Source organism: Juglans microcarpa x Juglans regia, chromosome 2S (genome assembly GCF_004785595.1).
Source record: "Juglans microcarpa x Juglans regia isolate MS1-56 chromosome 2S, Jm3101_v1.0, whole genome shotgun sequence".
In the NCBI taxonomy this organism is placed as follows: domain Eukaryota; kingdom Viridiplantae; phylum Streptophyta; class Magnoliopsida; order Fagales; family Juglandaceae; genus Juglans; species Juglans microcarpa x Juglans regia.
The window spans coordinates 10,805,112-10,824,500 of record NC_054597.1 but is presented as its reverse complement, the minus strand read 5'-3'; the positions used below and the strand labels follow the sequence as shown (position 1 = coordinate 10,824,500).

The following is a 19,389-nucleotide window of genomic DNA, read 5'->3' as shown; positions in this document are numbered from 1 at the left end:
TGCCGGGGACAACTGGTGTTTATCAGAGCATTCTCATATTGTTGAGAAGACGTTTGTAGTGCTATGAACCTCTTCACAGCTTGGGTGACGTTTTTCTTTATTTTATTTTACTTTATTTTTTTTGTGTTTATTTTGCATACTCTTTTATTTTTTGTTCTTGTTTGTATGACTGGTTGGACTAGGGACCAAACTTCTCGGTTGGTTAGGACAGAATCACAAGCATCTTTTACCTCAGCATCACTTTCTCTTGAGTCATCTTCTGACATTAATAGTACCATGGCTGAAAATGAGAATCATGATCGGGAAGTAGTGAATCAGAATAGGACACGTAGAGATTATTTACAACCTGTTAGAACTAGCACACCTTCATGTATAATCCAACCTTTGAATGCAAATGCCTTTAATTTCAAACCTGGAATGATTCCATTAATTCCACATTTTCATGGCATGGATTCCGAGAATCCTTACCTTCATATCAAAGAGTTTGAAGAGGTTTGTTCTACATTCATGGACCGGACTGCACTGAGGAGGTTATTAGACTAAAGTTGTTTCCATTTTCTTTGAAAGATAAGGCTAAAACGTGGCTAAATTCATTGAGTCCTAGAACCATAGGCACATGACAAGAAATGCAAACTGAATTTTTGAAGAAATTCTTTCCAATACATAGGACGAATGCACTTAAAAGACAAATCATGAACTTTACCCAAAAAGATTCTGAAACTTTTTATCAAAGTTGGGAAAGATTCAAAAATCTTTTAAATGCTTGTCCTCATCATGGTTATGAAAATTGGCGTTTGATAAGTTTTTTTTATGAAAATTTGATACCTAAAATGCGCCAATTTGTACAAACTATGTGTAATGGAGAATTTTTTGAAAAAGAGCCTGAGGAAGCATTCGAATATTTTGATTACCTTGCTGAAAATGCTCAATCTTGGGACACAACTGATGTGCATGATAGGTCTAGGCAAGTTGAGTCTGGTCATGGAAAATATACTTTAAAAGAAGATAATGATTTGCGTGCTAAATTAACTTTGTTGTCTATAAAGATGGAAGCTATGGAATTGAAAAAGGTAAATGAAGTGCATGTTGTCCATAAAAATTCAGAGAAGTGTAGCATATGTGAGGATCATGGGCATTCAACTAATGAGTGTCCCACGATCCCGCATTCAAAGAGGTATTGTTAGACCAATCTAATGTTGTAAATATGATACAAAAATCATATTCTGGTCCTTATTCTAATTCTTATAATCCAGGATGGAGAAACCACCCAAATTTTGGGTGGAGGAATGACCAGCAAGTAGCTCCAGCAGCCTTGGCTCCGGGACCCTCTCAACTCGCAATTCAAGCACCTCCAATGCAAAAGAAGGGATTTGAAGAGACAGTACAGCAATTGTCAAACACCTTGCAGCAGTTTATGCAAGGTCAAGCAACAATCAACAATCCAAACTCTCAAGCGATAAATGACATTCGGAGCACACTTACAAAGATGACTACGGCATGGAGCTCTCAAGAGAAAGGAAAACTTCCTGCACAACCTCAACCCAATCCACAAAGTCAGCCACCACAAGGAGCAGTTGAGAGTTCAAATGTGAGGCAAGTGAAGGCGGTCACCACTTTGAGAAATGGTAGGGTGGTGAACATTCCGGCTCAAGGTTCAGACAAGGCTGGTAAGGTCTCTAAACCTGTACAAAATGAGGCTGAAAATGGTGAGTTTGAACAAAATGAAACTGAAACTGAAAAGATCTCATGTCCTGTACCTACTCCTTTTCCTCAAAGATTGGTTCCTCTGCACAAAGACAAACACCAATCTGAAATTTTAGAAATATTCAAGCATGTTAGGATTAATATCCCTTTGTTGGATGCTATTCAACAAATTCCTGCATATGCTAAGTTTCTAAAAGATTTGTGTACGGTTAAAAGAAAATTAAATGTGCAAAAAAAAGCTTTTCTTACTGAGCAGGTCAGTGCCATAATTCAGAGCAGTACCCCACCAAAATATAAAGATCCCGGTTCACCAACAATTGCTTGTGTTATAGGAAGTTCAAAAATTGGTCAAGCATTGTTAGATCTAGGTTCAAGTGTGAATTTACTGCCTTATAATGTTTATGAGCAACTTGGTTTGGGGGAATTAAAACCAACTCCTATCATTTTACAACTAGCGGACAGGTCTATTAAAATGCCAAGAGGAGTTGTTGAGGATGTCTTGGTTCAAGTGGATAAATTCTTTTATCCCGTTGATTTTGTTGTGTTGGATGTTCACTTGACACCAAAATCTTCTTTTCAAGCACCTGTGATTCTTGGAAGACCTTTTCTTGCTACTTCAAATGCATTAATAAATTGTAGGAGTGGTGTTTTAAAGCTGAGTTTTGGGAACATGACCCTTGAACTAAACATTTTCAATATTTGTAGGCAACCTCAAGACTTGGAAGATGTACAAGAAGTGAATTTGTTGGAAAGCATCCTTGAGGAGGAGACTTATTTGGCATACCAGCCCACTAACCTGCTGTTTGAGTTAGAAAATTTTTGTGAACTCCTCACTGATGACACCCCCATTGATGTTTCTCATGTTTTTAATGCAGAAAATAAATTGGAGACTAAATGGAGGCCAAAGATTGAGCAACTCCCACCGTTGACAGTAAGTTTGAAGCCTTCAGCAAATGAAATCCCAACACTAGAGCTGAAGCCATTGCCAAGTGACTTGAAATATGCATTTCTGGGACCGGACAGCACCTTCCCAGTGGTGATTTCAGCCCAACTCTCTCATGATCAAGAAGGGAAATTGATGGAAGTCTTAAAGCAACACAAAGGTGCCATTGGGTGGAAAATCGCAGATATAAAAGGTATAAATCTTCTTGTGTGCACTCATAGGATTTATTTAGAAGAAAATGCTAAAGTCTCTAGGGAGATGCAAAGGAGATTAAATCCTACCATGAAAAAGGTGGTAAAAACAGAGATTTTGAAATTACTTGACGTGGGAATCATATACCCTATTGCGGACAGCAAGTGGGTAAGTCTCATTCATGTAATTCTAAAAAAATCTGAGCTTACCATTGTGAAAAATGAGAAAGATGAACTGATTCCTACTAGGATTTCTACTGGTTGGCGAATGTGTATAGATTATAGGAAGTTGAATGCCGCCACTAGGAAAGATCATTTCCCTTTGCCATTTCTCGATCAAGTGCTAGAAAAAGTTGCGGGTCATGATTTCTATTGCTTTCTTGATGGATATTCTGGTTTTTACCAAATAGAAATAGCACCCGAAGATCAAGAGAAAACAACTTTTACTTGCCCGTTTGGCACTTTTGCATTTAGAAGAATGCCTTTTGGACTATGTAATGCACCAGCTACTTTCCAAAGATGTATGCTTAGTATTTTCAACGACATGATTGAAAACTGTTTGGAAATATTCATAGATGATTTTTCAGTGTTTGGCAGTTCTTTTGATACATGTTTGACTAACTTACAAGCTGTTTTAGCTAGGTGTGAAGAGAAGCATTTGCTTCTCAATTGGGAAAAGTGTCATTTCATGATTCAACAAGGCATAGTTCTTGGTCACATAGTCTCATCAAGAGGTATTGAGGTTGATAAAACTAAGATTGAACTTATTTCCAAGCTTCCTATATCCAAAACAGTGAAAGAAATCAGATCATTTCTTGGGCATGCTGGGTTTTATAGGCGATTCATTCAAAATTTTAGTTCTATCTCTAAGCCCTTGTGTGAGTTACTTATGCATAATGTTGCTTTTGAATGGAACTCTTCTTGTCAAAATGCTTTTGATAAGCTGAAAATTTTGCTCACCACAGCCCCTATCATGCAGCCCCCTGTTTGGTCTATTCCTTTTGAGATAATGTGTGATGCTAGTGATGTAGCCATAGGAGCTGTTCTTGGACAGCGTAAAAATAAGTTCCCGCATGTCATTTCTTATGTAAGTAGAACTTTAAATGGAGCCCAAAGAAATTATTCTACGACAGAAAAGGAATTGCTTGCTGTAGTTTTTGCATTAGACAAGTTTCAAACTTATATTCTTGGTTCTCCTGTGGTTGTTTTTACTGACCATGCAGCGTTAAAGTACTTATTGTCGAAGAAGGATGCTAAACCACGTTTAATCCGATGGATTCTTCTTCTCCAAGAATTCGACCTTATCATCAAAGACAAGAAGGGTGCTGAAAACGTAGTTGCCGACCACTTGTCTCGGCTTACATTTGCTGAAAAGGATCACACTATCCCTATTCTTGACTCTTTTCTTGATGAACAATTAATGTCAGTTGAAAATTTGCTTTGGTTTGCTGACATAGTTAATTTTTTGGTAACAGGACAAACTCCACCCCATTGGAGTGCTCAAGACATACGAAAATTCAAGCATGAGGTAAAGTCATTCTTCTATGATGATCCTTACTTGTTTAAATATTGTTCTGACCAAATCATAAGGAAATGTGTGCCTGATCATGAGATACAAGTTGTTCTTTCTTTTTGTCATAATGAGGCTTGTGGGGGGCACTTTTCTGCAAATAAAACCGTTGCAAAAATTTTACAAAGTGAGTTTTATTGGCCGCGTATGTTTAAGGATGCGTATGATTTTTGCAAAACTTGTGAGCCATGTCAAAAACTAGGCACGATCGCTAAGAGAAACATGATGCCTTTACAACCCATTTTAGTCATTGAGATTTTTGATTGTTGGGGGATTGATTTTATGGTGCCATTTCCATCTTCTTTTGGTTATTTGTATATTCTCGTGGCTGTTGATTATGTTTCTAAATGGGTTGAAGCCATTCCATGTAAAACAAATGACCATAAGATTGTGCTTAAGTTTTTGAAAGAAAGCATTTTTGCTAGATTTGGCATGCCTAGAGCTATCATTAGTGATAATGAAACTCATTTTTGCAACAAACCATTTGCTGCCCTCATGAAAAAATATGGTATACACCATAAAATTTCCACTCCATATCACCCGCAAACGAATGGGCAAGTTGAATTAGCTAATAGGGAACTTAAGCACATCTTAGAAAAAACAGTCAACCCCAACAGAAAAGATTGGTCTTTAAGGCTTACTGATGCACTTTGGGCTTATAGGATAGCCTTTAAAACCTCTCTTAACATGTCTCCTTATCACTTGGTATATGGAAAGACATGTCATCTTCCCGTTGAGCTTGAACATAAGGCATATTGGGCTGTTAAACAATTTAATTTTTCTATTGACCATGCTGGTTCTGTGAGAAAATTTCAGATTTCAGAATTGGATGAGCTTAGGCGAGATGCATATGACAATTCTAAATTGTCAAAGGAACGCATGAAGGTATTACATGACAAGCACATCCAAAAAAAGAATTTTGAGCCCAATGAGCAAGTCTTACTTTACAATTCCTGCCTCCATCTATTTCCAGGCAAATTCAGATCGAGGTGGAGTGGGCCTTATGTAGTTAAGGCTGTGTTTCCATATGGAGCTGTTGAGATTACTAATCCTCAAAATGGAAACACTTTCAAAGTTAATGGCCAACGACTTAAACATTTTTTGACAAAACTTTCACATGAGGATACTTCCATTCCTTTGGAAGATCCCAATTATTCTCATGGTCCTTAGCTCATTTTTTTTTGTTTTGATTTTTTTTTTCTCTTCTTTTCCTTTTATTTTTCTGCTTTTATTTGTTTCAGTTCTATGTTTTTTTTTCTTTCTTTCTTTTTCTTTTTCTTTTTCTTTAGTATATCTTTTCAGGTTCAGCACTGTTTATTCTTTTATGATTTCATTTTTACGTTCACAATCCTTTCAGCCATCTCAGGTATTTTCCTTCGACCCTATTTTCTTTCATCCCTTGTTTTATTCATGATTTGCATTGAGGACACTGCCCATTTTTAGTTGGGGGGTAAGGAGAGCCTTCTACCATTATATCTTTTCAGGTTCAGCACTGTTTATTCTTTTATAATTTCATTTTTACGTTCACAATCCTTTCAGCCATCTCAGGTATTTTCCTTCGACCCTATTTTCTTTCATCCCTTGTTTTATTCATGATTTGCATTGAGGACACTGCCCATTTTTAGTTGGGAGGTAAGGAGAGCCTTCTACCATTAGTCTCTCAGGATTAATAATTGTGGGGTCTGAATTTTTGTTGCTACCAAGCTACTATTTTCACACTTCTCTACTTAAGATCAGATAGTTGCAGTTTTGGGCTACACTAATTCCCATTGGTTAGTTTTAAGTTTGACACTTGACCTTATGATAAGTCTTAGCAACTCAAACTTGGGAAAGTTACTTCAAAGCTATTGATTGATGACCTTAATTGACACAAGCAGATACTTTTTGTGGTTTGTTTGATGACAATCAGTGGTTTCTTCTAAGCAACTAGCAAGAACTACAATGAACCATATCTTAATAGCTTAGGAAAAGTGTGATAAAAAAAAAAAAGAAAAGAAAAAGAAAAAAAAGATGGTGCTAGTACATTGGAAAAGGCTGCCTATCACCGGGATCTATAAAAAAAAAATGGGTCTTTCAAAGTGTGATAGCGTGAAAGCCGCTAATGTAATGGTTTTGAATTGGAGTGAAGACCTTTTGGTTTTTCTTGAAAAAGTTGTTAGGGTGAAACTATTGTGAGAAATCTTGAAACTAACAAATGGAAATATGTCACACACTTGGTGCATTCAAAGATCTTCAGTTTAAGTACATTTCCCTTATTTGAGCTCTTGAGAATTTTATAAGCTTTTGATGTTGAGCCAAAACCTGACTTGACTACATTCTTATGCCCAAGATTTCAATATGCTTGATCTTTTGTAGAGATTTTTGAGTTTAGTAGTTCACTCTTGGATCTTACAATATTTTTATCGCATTATTTGCTAGAGACTAGCAAAAAAACTAGTTGGGGGGTGTGATAAAGTGTTAAAAATTACATAACTAAGTTGCTAAATGAATGATTTGTTTAACAAAAAAAATGAAGTAAGCACTTAATTATATAGTAAATTTTAATACTTGACTCAATGTTAAATTCTGATTAATATCCAAATTTTATTCTGATAATTTACTTATGTTGCAGGGCATTGTGAGAAAGATATTAAAATTATATGGGTAATATTGGAAGTACCCAACTAGCATGGCAGCAACAAAAGAAATGCACAGCAGCTAGGGATTGGAAACAAAATAAAGAAAAGAAATGAAAGAGGGCAGGGGAGGCACGATCATGGCTTCACAGTGTGGCCTCACAGCAAATCCACTCACGCGAGGTGCTGGGCTGAAGATGAAACGCACTGCAGGACCTGGCTCAAAATGCACGATTGTGGCCTCACTGCGAGCAACTCGCATACGGTGCAGGGCTGGAGAGAATTTGGTGCTGAGCAAAACGCACAGTAGCAGGGACGCACTCACGCGGACAGAAACGCACGAAGTGGATCGAGCAACTCACAGCAGGCTGGAGCAAAACGCATGCACTGCAGACGTGAAACGCTGGGAGCTGGAACGCGATCTTGGGCTGACTCACGCACGCTCAAAACGCAGGAAATCGAGACGCGAAACGCAGAACTGGGCTGAAGTGGAATGTAAAATGCGGCTGGGGACGCAAAGCTTAGGGGCGAAACGCACGGGCTGAGAGTCAAAACGCAGAGTATAAAAAGAAAAGAATTTTTTTCATGCGCTGTCTCCTCCGTTTTGAGTTTTCGTTTTCGTTTTCGTTTTCGTCTGTTATTTTTTTCAGCATTTTTTACTCTGAGATTATTTTTCTTTCGGTTTTATTTCCTTCTGCTAGTTCTTCTTCTTCAGCTTTTGGGTTTTCAGCACATTTGGAGATTACAATATTTTCATTTTGCGATTTTTGTTTAGTGCAGTAATTAGTGATGTTGGATTTTAATCTTCTTGAGCATTTTGTTAATCTGGAGATGATGGGCTAGATTTTTAGCTTGGGATTCAATGAGTAACTCATGACTATTTGGGGTTGGATTCTCTTCAATATTTAGTGCTTTTGATGATTAACTTGATGGATTATATTTCAATGTGCATCTAGAAAAGATTAGAGTTCTTTGTTCTTGGTTTAGATCAATTGTAGACGTAAATGCACAATTGATACTTGAACAAGTAACATGACTTTGATGTTTTTCTTTCACTTTTCTATGATTGTCATATAATTTGTCAAGTAGTTTTGTTAGAATAAAAATGGTGGTTCATTGTTATATCATCCGACCATGATTTTCTAGGAATGAAAAAATGGCTGAGAGAAAATTAAAAGAGAAGTAAATCCATCACCAAATTAGTGGGCGAAAATTGCATCCCAAGTGTTTGTTTAATTGCTTCTTACAAGTTTAAGTCAACTCCCGCACATTTTCTTTAAATCTCTTGATTCTTAGCAATTTTAGAAAAATAGATTCACTTTTATTTTCAGCTTTACTTATGCTTGAGCTTCCCGACAATTTCTCTCATAATTCATTCCACGCTCCTTTAGTAAATAGCCCCATTTAGGTGTTAATATTGCTAGCGGTTAATTTCTAAAATTTATTTTTCTTTTCTTATTATTATTTTTATTCATAGCTAGCTCATTTAGTTTACTCATTTCTTATCATTTTAAACTCTCGTGTCACTACAAACGATAAAATGTGATCTTGCGAAAATGAAATGTTTGCTAAATTTTTATTGTCTCTATGAATTCGATCTTAGGATTTATCCTTATATTACTTTGATAATTTCTACACTTAGAAGTCGAAATTAAAAACTGATCGACGTAGGAATGAGGGAGGTGCACAGACCAGCGAAGCAGCGAGCAACCCGAATGCTTTTGAACGGTGCAAATAATAAAGGAACTATCTTAATTTTCTGTGGTCTACTGTATTACTTTTTGTGTGTTTTTTTCTTACGTGTTATTACTTGATTGGAGGGTTGTTTTTTACACAAAAACAACCGGACCGTTGGGAAGCGGCTCTGTAATATTAATAGACCTCCGAGCTTTTATATTGTCAGAGCACAGCTCGCAAAATGGGGCATGTTTTGAAGAAAATTTGACAGCAATTTGTTATATATGAAAAATTTACACCTTTCAAATATTTGACTGACTGGGACAAAATACAAAGAAGCGACACGTGTGCAAAATAGCTGCAAGCTCACTTAATAGTTCTATAACAATAACAAAGGAAGAAAAATGGGTAAATTTTCCTTTCCTCTTTTTTTCCTTCCCTCTTTCTCTTGTTTTTTTTTTTTTTCTTTTTTTTTTTTTTCCCTTATCTGTGTTTAATTTCCACCGGCCCATTATCTATTTGTCGGTCGGTGGGATTGGGAATTATTAACACTGGGATCCCCTGCGGCAACTAAGGACACCAGCAGCCGAGGTAATGGCACCAACCATGGAAGAGGACTTTGCCCCTAAACTTGAGGCTCTTGCATAGCTGGCTGCTGCTCCAGCTCCTGATGGTGTGAAGTAGGCTCCATTCAGCAGAAGGTCACCTTCTGATCTCCAATTCCAGTGCTTCCATGCACCATCAAATGTAACCCTCTTTGTCACCTGCACAGATCATCAGTATTAATTCAATCAATATTGTGATCAAGAATTTGATCATCATCATCATTCATCATTAGTCTAAAAAATATTGGGCTTCTTTTTTTTTTTTTTTTTTTTTTTTTTTTTTTTTTTTTTTTTTTTTTTTTTTTTTGGTGTGTTCTATAGGTACCTCCTTGGCAAAAGGGTTCACAGGTGCAAGATATCTATTGCCCTGGCTGTTAATGGTAGGCTCAGCACTCCCACCAATGGCATACATTTCCCAGTGTGTGTAGTCATTGTTCACCACATGGAAATATCCATGCCTGCACCTGCAAGATTTTAATTGACCACCGAAAAAAATGGTTAGATCGAGGCGCACATTATATAATGTGAACTAGAAAGTACGTAGCGGCCAGAAGGTGGTATATATTGAGAAAGCAATTTTAATTTTGAGCATGTTACCTTGGCATTCTCTGGATTAGACCCTCACCAAAATGGTTGTAGGCAATGGTCACTTGCATCTGCTTGTCTCTTGTGTAAGTGTCACTGTGACCCAATAGCATAACCTGATTTTTATCAACGTTTTTAAAAAAAAAAAAAAATGAAAGAAATTAGCCTCCCATCTACTAATTATCTAAATTCATTCAAAGTAAAAAAAAAAATGACGAAATGGGAGTAACATATATGACCTCATTGTGGTGGGTGAAGTAGTTGTTAGAAATGGTGATGGCAGTGGAGCCCATAATAGCATCAACAAGGCCATCAGCACAATTGGAGAGTGAATTGTGGTCAACCCAAATGTGGCTTGAACCAAAGATGGAAACGGCATCCCCATCAGCCATTGTTCTCCACCCAAAATGGCTTGGCGAGCTCCGAACCATGGCATTGCCAGTCGGCTTGCAATCGTGGATATGTAGGCCGTGGATAATGACATTGGTTATGAATTGGATAGTGATGCAAGCCCCATAAGCAATGTGGACATTGGCACCACGACCATCAATGGTCTTGAAGCTATTCATGATCAGCTCCTGCTTAAGTCTGATCACCATGTCCCTCTTGAACACAATCCACAATGGCCTGTCCTGAATGACTGCGTGGCGGAGCGTGCCCGGTCTGGGATTAACGGGGTCATTATCGCTGGGATCACTAACAACATAGTATTTGCCATCGCGTCCGCCAACGGCATTGCGTCCAAATCCAATCGCACAATTCGCAAGGCGCTTTCGGCGGAGGTACCACCGTCTATCACAGCGCCAACAGTCATCAATTGGGTTCCCAGTTCCACACGAAAAATATCCCAAGTTCCTCCTTTCTGTGCTATTACGAATGCTCCTGAGAACGTTTGAAACACATAATAATATTGATGTTAATTGCTATCACGTATACATATTAATTATTCTATTAATTCAGAAATAAATTTCGTCTAGTAAATATCATCACCGAATTATAAGCATGTGAAGGCGAGAATTTCATAAATCATGTGAGACAACATTAATATTGTTGCAATTATATCGTCCCACTTTTTTAAGTACTAGGCCTTCATCATGTGATAATAATGTTGGATCATGTGTTACGGATTGATGGTTACGGTTCTACGGACAGATTAGGTTCTTTATTTTATGTTATTTTATTTGACTTATATATGCGCTTCGCTACGGGAAATAAATGCAAGTTCGAACTAATACTTGTCTAGTACTCAATGTGTCGGTGGGAATGACTTTAATGAAAATGGCTCATTTAATAAGGTCATGCGGATCTCATTGATTAACACACACATTCACACATATATATAGTTCTATGATCTGTCACTTGCTAGCTGCAGCCGCTGGATCAAGATCAGGTCTGCCTCAAAGCGTTTTGGCTTGTTTGAAATTAAAGATCTGTGTCATTTACCCGAAAGAGTAAAATTGAGACACGATATGTGATTCCTGGTCATGAGCCTGATCTTATGCCTCTTACAGGCTGGAAAAAGGGACAAAATTTTCAGTAGCCTACCCCATCAATTTGGAATCCAGACAAAACCCACTACATGAAATAATGAGCAATGTGATGGCGATTCTCGAATGAGAAATTATTGAGGCGTAGAAGCAGACACGACGGTGGTTTTCTGTAATGCTAGCTAATTCACTCCTAGGTAAGACAAAGTACTCGAGCTAAATGAATGATAGAGTTCAAAGCGTAGAATTCATGATTACATGATAAAGCATTGGATTCCCACTTTTAGAAACCAAGCATTTTGGAACATATGAGTACATGATTTCATTGAGTAAATCAGTAAACCGACGTTTTTTTACCAAGCAATAAGATTGCGGTTGGTTGGGGGCATTTAGAAGATCTGGCACGAAAAGACCGCAGTAACAAAAATCCATGCAAGATCTCCCACAATCCAATAATGAAAGGAGGAGACAGCATGCATGAACTATTTTATTTTGTCACCATATGTCATATGTTATATATATATATATATATATAAGTAGGCATATTAATTGATGTTACTCTCGCTAGAAATATATATAAACGTACGTATATATAGATAAGGGATGGAGTTTTCACATACCGTCAAGCAATGGCTTTTAGAAAAGCAATTGAAGGGACCAGTAGGTATATATATATAAAAGGTAAGGTACTAATTAAAGAAATATATACACTTGGGTTAGAGGAAGAGAAAAAGACAAATTGTATGTAGATAATGAACGTGACGGGCGGATCTCTAGACATGGGCATGTGGGTAAAAAGCTGGCATAAAGATATTATTAGAGAGAAGATCAGGCTTCTTTTTTTTCTTTTTCTCTTTGAGCAGATCAGAAGATCAGACTTGCAGCTGCAGATAACATGCAGGAGGTTGATTCCTCAGAAACGTAAAGTTCGACTTAATTCCATACAGGTAAGTAAAATAACCATAGCTAAAAGGAATATCCATATCATATATATAATTTATACTAGTAATTAAGGTAGGTGATCTCCCAGATCTCTTAAAATGCTTATTGGCGTATGAATCTATGATGATGATCAGTCATGCATTGGACTAAAAACACAAGGATTAATATATATATATATATATATATATATATATAGGCATGCGGCTTTTTCCTCCTACCGTATGGAGACACGTTTGACCGTGAAGGATTAATCGACCCACATGGGAGCGGTGAAAAGGACAATCCTTAAATACTACATGTGGTCTCATGAGGAGTTGAGTAAGGAGAACTGAATATTATATCCAGAACCATGTGCGTTTTCTTTTTTAAAAGAGGAAATAAAAAAGAAATTCTTGTCATTAATTATTCTAAAGTGAAGATCTCGTGAGCCATCTTCAATGCGACTCCAGGGAGGAAAACAACTGGAAATGAAATGAAGAAAAAAAAATCCATATTGATCATGAGATCAGGAACGACGACAGAGAGAAAAAAGAGAGAGAGGGATCGAGACATACAGTTCAACCATAGAAGCTACCTCCTCTGGATCATGCACAGCGTGCTCATTCCAACCATCCTCCGACCTGCCAAAAAAAAAAACATAGGAGCGTAACATCTCCAACGTTAGACATTGATCAGAGATTAATGTGACGGCAACGTTTTTCTTATCATGATCTAGAACTGAGTTTGACTCGACACGTGTCATGATCAGATCGTTTTAAGGGTTAATTGATATCGTACGTACATATATAGTCATGCAGTCCAATTAACGATAGATTAATCTTTTTTTAATCCTACCCATTAATATATAATGGTTCATGAGATATTATCATTATAGTTTTAAAATTCTTAACAAAGGAAATTATCACAATAAATAAAATCAATATTCCAATTAAACTTACATCCGAAACTCGTGTGCATTAAATCTGACACTACGAACATTGAACAACAAATTCTTCAATACTCGGAAATAACCTCAAAAAACACAACAATTTCTATGACCAAAGCGGAATAGATGGGATGTGCGAGGGGTGTTTTCGTACGGTAAGAAGAAAAAAAAACCTCGGGGGACGCCAGTATATAAAAACTTTCACGTGATTTGAGAAAGAGGTGAGACAGGTTTAACGCAACGTACAGATATATAAAAACTTATATATAGAACGTTAGAACGGCTCTGATTTTTTCATTTTTTTCAGATCCAATCTGGAACGGTCCTGATTATTCGGATATATCTAACTGTAACAGGATCATTCAGTGGTAAAAGTGCAGCTGAAGATCTAAAACTAAAGCTGACTTCTCAGCACCGACCGAGTGCTAGATAGCTAGCTACTCTGCTACTGACCTGTTCGCCATTGGCGCATTGTTGGAGCTCTTCAACTCCTGTGTCTCTGCAAGCCTGTCACTGCCAAAACGAAGATCAAACCTTCCCGTCAGAAACGGTACCTTTTTAAAACATAAAACAGGGATCTAAATTGGTAAACGCGAAGGCGTATAGTGCTCCATTGCTGCGAGCTTTAAAACGCATTCTCGGCAAAAGTTTGTGATTGTGATAAAGCATGATCAGGAATTTTGAGAAAGCAGGCAAACATATTGAAAGAAGGGAATGAAAAAAACGACATTTTCGAGCGAACAAACCTTGACTGTACTAGCTGATCACGATCCTTCTCTTCGGAGGCCTTCACGCTTATAAAAAGCAGCGTTAGAACCAGCAATGAACCTACGGAGAACCATCTCAAAGACACCACCATTGTTGCTCTCTTCTCTCTTTCTCTCTCTCCCTCTCTCTCTCTCTCTCTCTGATAGACCAATGGTAAATGCAATGTTCCTCTCGACTTCTCGCTCTGAAAAATGAAGAAGGAAAAAAGAAACGGAGGGAGTAGTAGTCAGAGGAGCCGAGGAGGTGCCCTTCTTTTTATAGCGAAAAGAAAAGAGAGAAAAATGCTTCAGTCTCAAATTAACCATGGTTAAGTTAATAAACCACCTGTTCACCACGCTAACTGCCACTAACCGATTGGTCTGTATCGGTATCTCCACCGCTCACACGTGGCAATTCCGTCGGTCACTCACGTGCCGGACCCACACCTACCTGTGGGCTCTGACATTTCCTCTGCACCTCTCTATCTCTCCCTCTTCTTCCCGGCGACCAACTCTGCCACGTCGGATTTTTTAATTCTACCGTAGTTATGAGATTTAAGATGACACGTGTCCACATGGACGACGTGCGTACTAAATTCCCGGTAACAACTGTACGAACTCTTTTTAATTTGTTTACACTCTGACGGATTAACAGGTGTCATAATATGGAGTACGGTACGGTAGTCGGTAAGTCCGTATTTACAAGTTCGCTGTCCACATTCCACACTATGTCGCCGGTTCTTCCGGTTTATGTTCTTTAGACTTTGGAAATTTCCCGGTTGTAACCCGCTACTTCTCTTAATTAATTAATTTATTTTTCAATATATTCTTTCTGACTTTTTTTTTTTTTTTTTTTTTTTTAGATTTTAGTTTTTCTACCTAGAAAAAACCTTCACATTCTTTTTTTTATTTATGAGTTATAGAATAGGTAAGGATGTAGCCAAAGAATATTACCAAATAAGCTAGCAATATGTCCAAAGAAAATCACCTCAATGTAGCAAAAGAATAGGTAAGGATATATGAAAGGAAAAATAGAGTGGGGATTGGTTAAGATCTTTTGCAGACACAAAATAGAAGACCAATATTAATAAAGGTGAGAGAAATACTTCATTCATAAATGAATCTTATAAAAATAAACTCGCAAACTAAAATAGTTTAATGTGATGTGTCAAATTATAAACTACCTTTTATTGTAAAGTAAATTTGATCTACCACGTCATGTTATATTAGTTTTTAAGTTTACTTTTATAAAATCCGTTTGTGAATCTAACACTTCTCTAAAGGTAAATGTCATGAATTCTAAGTTACAATGTCATTAGAAAGAATTTATTTATAAGTCGGTTGGATAACACATGACCTAGTAAAGTGATTTAAAATCTAAATCTTACAAATTAAATTTTATTATTTAAGTGATACGGATGATATGTTCTACATACCGATTTGATAATGAAATAACTCATGTCATTAAGGTACTTCTCAATTAATTTCACATATATTTCAATTTGATTTTATGAGTTTTACTATTTCCAAATCTAATGAATCAATGCACCGCTTGTTGTGAAATTCGTTGTAGTTACAAAAAGTTAAAATACAATTTATTAGTGGATATGACATGTTTCTACGGCTTTCACGTTACTAGTTTATCAAAATAAAAATATGTAAATAGTTTTTTTTATTAATTTTATTTGTATTTTGCTTTTGTAAAGTTTGTTCATGTCGTTCGACCACACATAATGATGGCAACTTTTTAACAAAGCGATTGGAAAAGTTAAAACAAAAAAATTATTTATTTATAATCAGTTATTTCTATTAAAATGATTATTTTCAATTAAAAAATATGTTTTCGTAACAGATAATTTTTTTTTTTGTAAAAAATGTCACAAATATATATATATATATTTTTTAATAGTGAGTTTACATAATTGGTTGGGACAATTAATGCATGTAAGCTGTATATATATAATCGATAATTGCGATATGTCTGACAAGAGTTTGCATGGCGGAGCCCTTTTTATTATATGGATTATGGACGTACCCTACAGCCAGCAAGCCAGCGCGCGCTAGCTTTCGTGTTAATAATTTATGATATCCGGTCCCAGTATGCATGTATATGTATTCATGCATGCTTCGTTGTATAGATATTGCCGGCCTGCTGACACATTTTTCAAATAATTCAGTACCATTTTCTTTTAAATAACACTACAAGAAAAAAGGATTTTTCCGGCGATTTTTCTAGTGTTGCAAAACAGAACGCCGCATTAGACTAGTTTTTGCGGCGATTTTTTAATCGCCGCTTAATTCCGTTGAGAAAACCGATTCATCAAGTTACTTATCGAGTTGCAGCGAAAATAGTCTTTTTAGCAGCGATTTATTTCGCCGGTAAAAGAAAAAACATGTTGCAACGCTCGATTTCGCCGTAATATAGTAAGTGGCGCCATTCCCCTAAAAATATTTTGTTTTTCCCCCCGATTTCTTTCCCCCGACACTTCTCTCTGTTCTTCCGCAATATTCCATCTCCATTTCCCTTTCCGAGAGATCAGCTGCTACTCCACCCACGTCCCCCCAACGATTTCATCTCCACTTTCGCCCGACCACCCAAAGTTTGCTCCTTTACCACATTTTCCTCCCGCGGAAGCTACGGTCGAGATAGTATCCCCGAAGCTGATTAGGAGCCGTGCGATTCGTCTCTTTGAATCTGTGGGATTTGGGTCAGCTTCTTCCAACTGAGGTTGGTCGAGATTCAATTGAGGGATAGCGTGGGTCCTTCTGTCACCACAGGTATGACTGCAACTCAGTTGGAGTTTGGTAATGAATCGATTTGAAGCGCGGGTTTCTTTACAAAATTAGGAGTTTGGATTTTGCTAGACTAATTTCTATCTGTGCAGTTGTGAAATGTACCAGTAATTAGGGTTTCTTTTCACGAAATTTGCGTTCAATATCTGCATTTTGTGTTTCACAGAACTCATGTCCATGACTCGAACATTGAATGACCCAGTAAAAAATTGCTATTTTGCCAATACATCTTATACTAATTAGTCAAAACGCATTATAGATAATCTCAACTTTATAGTCCTACTTGTTTTTGGAGTGTACCTGTTCTCATAACAGAATGTACAGAATGTTCTCATAATAGACTGAACATTAATGCATATTTCTGTGCTCTTCAAATTGGATTTGTGCTAGCTAGGGCCTTTTTTCTTTCATCCTCTTGGGCAAATTTTGTTGCCCAAATGTAGATAGAAAATGCCTCATTTACCCACAACAGACTTCATATACCAAAATGTGTGCTAGAAAAAACTCTTTTTACTGGTTTTAGTGCATGTAGTCCTAATGCTACTAATGATCAAGAACAGGGATGACTCTTATATTAAGATGTGATGAAATAAATTATCCAACATATATATATATATATATATATATATAGATATAGATGAACCTTGTAGTGAGTATATGGAGTGCAAGAGACCTTATCAAGGAAGGTATAAGGTGGAGGGTTGGAGATGGAAAGAAGATAAAAATTTGGGGTGATAAATGGTTGAACTCCACTCTTTCACTCTCAATGCAACCACCAAACACAGTGCTCAGGGAAGATTCAAAAGTTGATGAACTGCTGTTTGAAGACAAAAAAGAATGGAATGAAGATTTGATTACTGCTGTGTTTCAAAAAGAGGTAGTAGAACAGATTCTAAGCATTCCACTTGACAGAATACAGGGCATCCTGGGGGCCTTCAAAGAAAGGGGTTTTTACTGTTAAGAGTGCATACTTCTTGCATCTTGAAATGAAAAATGGGTAAAAAGGGGAATACTCTATGGAGAATCAAGTGGACAACAGGTGGAAGTGTATTTGGAACCTAGAAGTACCAAATATGGTCAAGTTTTTCCTATGGAAGGCAGCAAATGAGTTATTACCTACTAAGAGGAATTTGTTCCATAGAAAAATTGTTGAGAATCCTCTATGCCCTATCTGTTTCAGAGATGAAGAATCGGTTATACATGCACTTTGGAAATGCCCTGCAACAAACGATGTATGGGCAAATGGCTTGAGTGGTATACACAAGTGGAAGAGGGAGGGTGTTGATCTGCTAACATTACGGGGAAAGATGATGAAAGAACTCGAGAAAGCTAAGTTAGAAGAGCCAGCTGTTATCCTTAGGAAAGTCTGGCTGAGAAGAAACACCTTTGTTTTTTATAATAGACTCACATGCCCAAGAAGACTGTTATCCACTGCCATTGAGACACTGGAGGATTTCAAGAAAGAAAATGGAAGGGTTATTACTAAAGATCAACAGGCTATGGTGCTTGTTAATAAGTCTAAATGGGTTCGACCTGCAGCAGATTTTGTGAAGGTTAATTGGGATGCATCCTTGGACTTGAAGAATAGAAGAATGGGGATGGAGATAATCAGTAGAAATGAAGAGGGAGAGGCACTGCTTGGGGTGTGTGATAGTAGAATGAATGTATAGTCTCTGAAAGTTGCAGAAAGTATAGCTCTGTGGAAGGCAATGCAGATTTGTAATGATCTCAATATTCAGAAAGTCATCTTTGAAGGGGATGCGAAGACAGTCATCATGGCTGTGAAAAGCGATGAAGAAATTTTATCTCTTGTTGGTCCTTTGATAGATGATATTAGAAATGTCTTTAAGCTTAGGAAGGACTGGTTTTTACAGTTTGATTATAGGGGAAAAAATTTTGTTGCACACAATTTGGCCAAGGCTGCTTTACACTTAGATCAGGAAAATGCATGTTTGGATAGAAGAAGTTCCAAACTTCATAGTCAATTAATAGTCTGGATTTTGACAGAAGATGTATACATGAAACACTTTTATAATATACTGAGGTTTCTTTTAAAAAAAAAAGAACGTGCACACTTTCTGCTAAAAAAAAAAAAGGATAAAAAAAATAAAAAAAATAAAAAAAAATAGAAAAGGAACCTGCAGAAATAGGAAATTAAACAAAGTAATTTAGATTTTGTCTGATCTTACACTACAAGAAAAAAGGGTTTTTCCGGCGATTTTTCTAGTGTTGCAAAACAGAACGCCGCATTAGACTAGTTTTTGCGGCGATTTTTTAATCGCCGCTTAATTCCGTTGAGAAAACTGATTCATCAAGTTACTTATCGAGTTGCAGCGAAAATAGTCTTTTTAGCAGCGATTTATTTCGCCGGTAAAAGAAAAAACATGTTGCAACGCTCGATTTCGCCGTAATATAGTAAGTGGCGCCATTCCCCTAAAAATATTTTGTTTTTCCCCCCGATTTCTTTCCCCCGACACTTCTCTCTGTTCTTCCGCAATACATTATCTTCTCGAGAGTTTGATAACTTGCTTACAATGACTTCTTTTTTGGAGAAAAATATCACCACAATAGATTTTATCTTCCATTTGGGTATATGTATCAATTAT

General features: G+C 36.9%; 2 protein-coding genes, 1 long non-coding RNA gene and 1 other non-coding gene across 5 annotated transcripts; 2 read left to right on the top strand and 2 right to left on the bottom strand.

The window, feature by feature from the left end:
• Nucleotides 1-276: 276 nt before the first annotated feature.
• LOC121253349 lies at nucleotides 277-5,266 on the top strand (the record flags this gene model as incomplete). The annotated part of the gene is made up of 6 exons (XM_041153375.1): nucleotides 277-492; nucleotides 1,105-1,174; nucleotides 1,254-2,840; nucleotides 4,062-4,207; nucleotides 4,313-4,366; nucleotides 5,225-5,266. Coding segments are annotated over exons 1-6 (2,115 nt in total), but the record flags the coding sequence as incomplete, so codon positions are not given.
• Nucleotides 675-781, bottom strand: LOC121253766. The gene has a single exon (XR_005938485.1). It is a non-coding gene; the product is annotated as a small nucleolar RNA R71 (small nucleolar RNA).
• A 1-nt stretch (nucleotide 5,267) lies between the features above and the next one.
• LOC121253031 lies at nucleotides 5,268-6,461 on the top strand. Its single transcript, XR_005938324.1, has 2 exons — nucleotides 5,268-5,858; nucleotides 6,041-6,461. It is a non-coding gene; the product is annotated as an uncharacterized LOC121253031 (long non-coding RNA).
• Nucleotides 6,462-9,162: 2,701 nt separating this feature from the next.
• On the bottom strand, nucleotides 9,163-14,236 carry LOC121253029 (probable pectate lyase 8). Of its 2 annotated transcripts, none has more exons than XM_041152921.1 (7): nucleotides 13,991-14,236; nucleotides 13,698-13,757; nucleotides 12,874-12,939; nucleotides 10,130-10,772; nucleotides 9,903-10,006; nucleotides 9,631-9,769; nucleotides 9,163-9,464 (listed from the first exon to the last, which is right to left on the bottom strand). In XM_041152921.1, the coding sequence occupies exons 1-7, from the start codon at nucleotides 14,101-14,103 to the stop codon at nucleotides 9,246-9,248; spliced, it is 1,344 nt and encodes a 447-aa protein (XP_041008855.1). In that variant the 5' UTR covers nucleotides 14,104-14,236; the 3' UTR covers nucleotides 9,163-9,245. The 2 variants fall into 2 exon arrangements, with proteins under 2 accessions (XP_041008855.1, XP_041008856.1); XM_041152922.1 differs by lacking the exon at nucleotides 13,991-14,236 and adding an exon at nucleotides 13,849-13,916.
• Nucleotides 14,237-19,389: the final 5,153 nt, after the last annotated feature.